The sequence below is a fragment of the Gigantopelta aegis genome, chromosome 2 (genome assembly GCF_016097555.1).
Source record: "Gigantopelta aegis isolate Gae_Host chromosome 2, Gae_host_genome, whole genome shotgun sequence".
Lineage (NCBI taxonomy): Eukaryota > Metazoa > Mollusca > Gastropoda > Neomphalida > Peltospiridae > Gigantopelta > Gigantopelta aegis.
This window is the reverse complement of record NC_054700.1, coordinates 49,870,276-49,877,455: the sequence shown is the minus strand read 5'-3', so window position 1 is coordinate 49,877,455 and position 7,180 is coordinate 49,870,276. Positions and strand designations below refer to the sequence as shown.

The 7,180-nt window shown below is 39.0% G+C and overlaps 1 protein-coding gene across 3 annotated transcripts in view; it reads right to left on the bottom strand.

Moving 5' to 3' along the window:
* Window positions 1-7,180, bottom strand: part of LOC121386619 (stimulated by retinoic acid gene 6 protein-like) — a 47,485-nt gene that overhangs the window by 10,847 nt on the left and 29,458 nt on the right. For all 3 annotated transcript variants that reach the window (XM_041517582.1, XM_041517598.1, XM_041517592.1), the window contains 2 exons: window positions 5,872-6,010; window positions 2,717-2,792 (listed from right to left, as the gene is read on the bottom strand). In XM_041517582.1, the coding sequence (XP_041373516.1) occupies window positions 2,717-2,792; window positions 5,872-6,010 (215 nt within the window). The remainder of the gene's footprint in view (window positions 1-2,716; window positions 2,793-5,871; window positions 6,011-7,180) is intronic.

The window sequence follows — 7,180 nt, the reverse complement described above, 5'->3', positions numbered from 1 at the left end:
AAATATAAATCATGCATTTCTCGGTATTACAAACACCAGGGTGACAAAAAACACTTTGAATGTACAGAAATGGATAGTCTAAAAATAAAATGCAAGTAATATCTAGTTTCAATTGTAATAAAAACAAAACCCGGCTCTAATGGTCACAAAAACGTCTTATTAATTAAAAACTAGGGTCAGTCACTTTAATATTCATTGAGTGTTTCTCCGTCCCAAATAGTGTCCCAATAAAGATGTATCAAAGGTTCTTGTATGTGCAGATCTGTCTGGGAAAGTGTACATCAGGCCGAAAAAAAACGTCTGTCTCCGGTCAGACCAAAGTTCCAGAATTGATACGGCTTCTTTTGGTTTTTAAATCATGGATTGCATGTAGAAAAGGTGGCTATATTTAGGGTTTTCAAATCATGGATTGTATGTAGAAAAGGTGGCTATATTTAGGGTTTTCAAATCATGGATTGTATGTAGAAAAGGTGGCTATATTTAGGGTTTTCAAATCATGGATTGTATGTAGAAAAGGTGGCTATATTTAGGGTTTTCAAATCATGGATTGTATGTAGAAAAGGTGGCTATATTTAGGGTCTTTTACACCGATTTCAAATATCATGTTGACGGAGCAGGTGTTTCTTCTACCTTTTGACTGTCAATACTTATTGTGACTTTGAAAATGTTTTATGGTGCACAGTTAATGCTATACCATATTGCATATTCTATAAAATTGTCGAACCAGTAACTGATACTAATTCATATTTTGAACTTACGCATACTTTTCTTTTGTGAAACTCTTAAACACTTTTTTTTATCGTTTTAAATGAAGTGACATACTTGACAGCTGTGGTGACAGTATTCATGACGGGTGCCTCCGATGGGGCAGGATATTCTCGCTTATCGTGAACACAGGATATCATCACTGTTATGACAGTAATTCATGAGTTCATGTATATCACAGCTGTACTTATTCTCTATTCAGTGCTAGTTTTGATTTAGTAAACTATCCTGAGAGCGGCAGTCCTCTCTGATGATGAAAGAGGGGAGAAATCGTCCAGTATAGGATCTCCTCGGGAGTGGCTGTCCTCCTATAGACGAGACACTAGACATGGAATAAGCCGCTATTTTCCAGTATAGGATCTCCTCGGGAGTGGCTGTCCTCCTATAGACGAGACACTAGACATGGAATAAGCCGCTATTTTCCAGTATAGGATCTCCTCGGGAGTGGCTGTCCTCCTATAGACGAGACACTAGACATGGAATAAGCCACTATTTTCCAGTATAGGATCTCCTCGGGAGTGGCTGTCCTCCTATAGACGAGACACTAGACATGGAATAAGCCGCTATTTTGCTAAGCGCCCATTCGACTTTGTATTGTGCAGAGATACGGCCCTGGGCCCATATTTTCGAAGTAATCTTAGCCTACGAAATCGTAAAATCATCGTAAGCTATGACGTCACTATGGCGTGTGTTATGAAGATGGCTTCGAAAATATGGGCCCTGATCGTGTGTTACGGTTTTGTTGTTCAGAAAATGAAGCAGTTTGTTTTGTTTAACGAAACCACTAGAGCACATTGATTTATTAATCATCGGCTATTGGAAGAACAAGTTTGTTTTGTTTAACGACACCACTAGAACACATTGATGTATTAATCATCGGCTATTGGATGTCAAACATTATGGTCATTTTGACATAGTCATAGAGATGAAACCCGCTACATTTTTTCCATTAGTAGCAAGGGATATTTTATATGCACCATCCCACAGACAGGATAGCACATACCAAGGCATTTGATATACCAATCTCGGTGCACTGACTAGAACGAGAAATAGCCCAACAGGCCCACCGACGGGGATCGATCCTAGGCCGACCACGCATCAAGCGAGCGTTTTACCACTGGGCTACGTCTCGCTCCTTGTCGTTCAGATTAAGTGTGACAGTCCTCTTGTATACAAGTCAGGAAGGACGTATCGTCCTGGCGAGTGACAGTCCTCTTGCATACACGTCAGGAAGGACGTATCGTCCTGGCGAGTGACAGTCCTCTTGCATACAAGTCAGGAAGGACGTATCGTCCTGGCGAGTGACAGTCCATATATAGACAAAACAGAGGGCCGTGCTTGATGTTATCAGTCACGGCCTTGTCAAAATATCCTATGACTCTGTTTTGTACCGAGATAAATGATCAAGCTTTAAACAATGAGTTACATTCGATAAAACCGCTGTAAGGTAAACCAGTGTTCGAACGCCTTAAAATGTTGTAATGTAAATAGGAAATTTGTACGGAATATACATGTATGTGTGTATATATAAAAATGTATATGATTGTTTGTATGTAGTTATTTTTTAATTATTCTGTTTTTCCAGTAGGAATGTTAACGGTTTAAACTTGATTACACTGTATACTATGTATAGCGTATATTATGTTTATTTTACCTCATGTATATTCAGGCCCGTAGGCACGATCTGGAGTTGGGTTGTAGGTTGGGGGCACAATCTCCAGTGAGGGAGCGAAAGTCTCTAGTGGGGGGGGGGGGGGGGGGGGGGAACAAACCATTTGTTAAAATCTATATTTATAAAGAGTAAGACAAAAACAAAAAACTAAACGTACATTTTCGTCCTCGTGTGTGTGTGTGGGGGGGGGGGGGGGGGGGGTGGTGGGGTGTGGAAGAGCTGTGCCATCCCGTTCCTACAGGCCTGATATGGTCTGAGCAAAATAAAGAATGAACGTACCTGTAGGTTGTTAGAAACAGGTACATATTTGTACACGCCATCAGCGTAACAAGGAGGAGAGAGAGGAAGTACACACCTGCAAAACACACAGACAAAACGTAATCGTCAAAATGATAGGCCACTTATATAATACAAACACATGTGTGTATATATTAATAATCGGCAATTGGATGTCAAGCATTTGGGCATTTTGACATATAGCCTTAAAACGGAAACTATCTACATTTTTCCATTAGTAGCAAGAAATCTTTTATATGCACCATCCCACAGGATATATCAGTCGTGATTCACGGATATCCATAAAAAAAAGGATCGCGCATCAAGCGAGCTATTTACCACTGGTGCTACGTATATAATACAATTACTTTTCTGAAAAATTATTATAATATGCACCGAGATACTAATTATATGGATGGAACTATAACAGTCATTCTATCAACAACAATTACAACAACAACAACAACAAGTATAAAACAAATGTAAATGTGGCAATTATTTTTCATTGAATAAACAAACTTGTGTGTCGTACTGCTTTTACGAGTTTCGTAAAATCAGCATGACTCACACGTGAGTGTAATAATCTTTAATATCCATATTATTATTGTTGTTTTCTTTATGAATAACAAGACCCGACTCAAAATGTTTCAGCCATAACTAGGAGATGACGAAATGTAGTCATATTTGCATTGCAGTCTGATCTAGTTATTACACGATATTCAGGGAATTATAACTAGTATGTGTACGACACGTGTGTCATAATGATTTGACATGCACAACGAATGACATAATTTTGGGAAGCGAAGTCATAACTTAATGCGGTTTCCCCAGTGTAAGTTCTGCGTAAACGCTTACCAACATGGCGTCGTTTCGTCATTTCGTTGTCTCCTTCTAGTTACGTTTGAAACGTTTTGTCATGGTCCTAGCTTGTTATTCATAAAAATAATATTATGAATAATGTGGATAATAAAGAAATTATTATACTCGAGTGTGAATCGTACTGATTTTACGAAACTCGTGTCGGGATTCACGTATTACCCCCTCGCTCTCGCTCGAGCAATACAAGAATCCCGACACTCGTATCGTACAATCAGTACGACACACAAGCTCGTATAATAATCTCTATAAAAGCCCGACGAGCTATGAGAACAATTTTGGACTCGCTCGACTTCCTTATCCAACACACGGTTTACCTACCTATAAACACTTTGACAATGGTGACATTCAAGATGGTTAATGTGCCGTTGAAAACACACAGTTTACCTACCTATAAACACGTTGACAATGGTGACATTCAAGATGGTTAATGTGCCGTTGAAAACACACGGTTTACCTACCTATAAACACGTTGACAATGGTTGGATTCAAGATGGTTAATGTGCCGTTGAAAACACAATATTTGCCTACCTATAAACACGTTGACAATGGTTGGATTCAAAATGGTTAATGTGCCGTTGAAAACACAAGATTTGCCTATCTATAAACACATTGACAATGGTTGGATTCAAGATGGTTAATGTGCCGTTGAAAACACATGGTTTGCCTACCTATAAACACATTGACAACAGTAGGATTCAAGATGGTTAATGTGCCGTTGAAAACACAAGATTTGCCAATCTATAAACACATTGACAATGGTTGGATTCAAGATGGTTAATGTGCCGTTGAAAACACAAGATTTGCCTATCTATAAACACATTGACAATGTAGTAGTGTAGGTATAAAGTGCTCCTACTGGCAGTAGCTAGTGGGAATGTCCCTATTAGCTCAGTTGGTAGAGCGCTGGACTCTCGCACTGAGAGTCCGTGGTTCGAATCCCCTCATTGGAGGTTAATATTTTTCTGTTACATTTGGAGCCGACGTAGGGACTGGGTGTGTTCTTAACATAAGAATACTATTATAACCCAGTCAGGACCCGTAACAGTTCAACTGCTCGTGGCCCACAGCTCCGGAACGTAGCTTCACTTGAGGGGGGAGTATGTAGTAGTGTAGGGATAAAGTGCTCCTACTGGCAGTAACTGGTGGGAATTTCCCTATTAGCTCAGTTGGTAGAGCGCTGGACTCTCGCACCGAGAGTCCGTGGTTCGAATCCCCTCATTGGAGGTTGATATTTTTCTGTTACAACAATGGTCGGATTCAAGATGGTTAATGTGCCGTTGAAAACACAAGATTTGCCTATCTATAAACACACTGACAATGGTTGGATTCAAGATGGTTAATGTGCCGTTAAAAATACAATATTTCCCTACCTATAAACACATTGACAATGGTGAGATTCAAGATGGATAATGTACCGTTGAAAACACAAGATTTGCCTATCTATAAACACATTGACAATGGTTGGATTCAAGATGGATAATGTACAGTTGAAAACACAAGATTTGCCTACCTATAAACACGTTGACAATGGTGAGATTCAAGATGGTTAATGTGCCGTTGAAAACACAAGATTTGCCTACCTATAAATACGTTGACAATAGCGGGATTCAAGATGGTCAATGTGCCATTGAAACACACGGTTTGCCTATCTATAAACACGTTGACAATTGTGGGATTCAAAATGGTTAATGTGCCGTTGTAAACACATGGTTTGCCTACCTATAAACACATTGACAATGGTGAGATTCAAGATGGTTAAAGTGCCGTTGAAAATACAATATTTGCCTACCTATAAACACATTAATAATGGTTGGATTCAAGATGGTTAATGTGTCGTTGAAAACACAAGATTTGGCTATCTATAAACATATTGACAATGGCTGGATTCAAGATGGTTAATGTGCCGTTGAAAACACACGGTTTGCCTATCTATAAACACGTTGACAATTGTGGGATTCAAAACGGTTAATGTGCCGTTGAAAACACAAGATTTGCCTACCTATAAACACATTGACAACGGTGGGATTCAAAACGGTTAATGTGCCGTTGAAAACACATGGTTTGCCTACCTATAAACACATTGACAATGGTGAGATTCAAGATGGTTAATGTGCCGTTGAAAATCAAATATTTGCCTACCTATAAACACATTGACAATGGTTGGAATCAAGATGGTTAATGTGCCGTTGAAAACACAATATTTGCCTACGTATAAACACGTTGACAATGGTGGGATTCAAAATGGTTAATGTGCCGTTGAAAACACAATATTTGCCTACCTATAAAGACGTTGACAATGGTGGGATTCAAGACGGTTAATGTGCCGTTCAAAACCGTCATGTGCAGACTCGATTTGTCGTCCATTTTAGCCACATAATACAGAGCTTGGAAACCCAGCATTAAAAGATAAGCTATGAACTGCAATGAGAAAACAAAAGAAAAAAAAAGAAGAAAAAAGTGAAAGCAAGAACGAAAATAGTGCTAATAGTTTGTTTGCTTGTTTTTGTTTAACGACACCACTACAGCACGTCAAACGTTTGGTAATTCTGACATATAGTCGTAGAAAGAGAGAACATTTCCATTAGTAGCAAGTAATCTTTTATTTGCACCATCTCACAGACAAGATAGCACATACCACGACCTTTGATATACATGTCGTGGTGCACTGGTTGGAACGAGAAATAGCCCATTGTTCCAACCGACGGGGATCGATCCAAGACGGACCGTGCATCAGGCGGACGCTTTACCACCGAGCTACGTCCCGTCCCCATACACCAAAGTAATGTGTACCGTCCAGGTAAAACGTTTGTACCGCCCTGTTTTATACAGAATCGAATGCGTCCAGAATCAGGGGCCTAAATGACAACTCTGTCCTTGCATACTTTTCGATATTACACCACGAGACCGCAAACATTCGAGAGGCCCCCAGATCACCAAAATGAACAGAGTTCCGGAGTAATAGTTAAACAATATCTTAAAAGACTGAACCACGATCCAACTCATTAGTCCGTGGTTCAGATACCTCTATATATATGCATATTCTAATGACTTCCTGAACCTGTTATTACTAAAATGTGTACTGTATTTAATACATGAAGATATTATTATTGAACTATGATGAAATATAATATAATATATCTATCTTGGATATTTAAAGACATTCATCTATACTAAACAACAGCTTTAAAAATCTTTGAAAGTGGATTTACATACCATTCCTTGTACAATTCACCTATGTCATAGCAATCCATCTTTTAAGTAATTGATTGTCACATAGTTTTAGAAATGCATTTCTTTTTACCTGATGCTTAACTTAAGATTAGAGGAATATCATTTACATCTGCATAAACTATTATCACCAGATAAATCTAGCACTGTGAAGGTGGCTATTTTCAATGAAATTGTTACTCTAATCATCTGGCTGAAATATTATGTCTGTTAAATTAACAAATTCTGGCATTTCTTCTTCACCCTGTGGGTCCTGCTCTGACTCATCCACCAGTACATCCACCAGCATCAGATTACCGTCTGTCCACTTCAAGTGCAGTGTCCCTTGTAAACTGTCCCAGCCATGTCCATCTGGTTGTG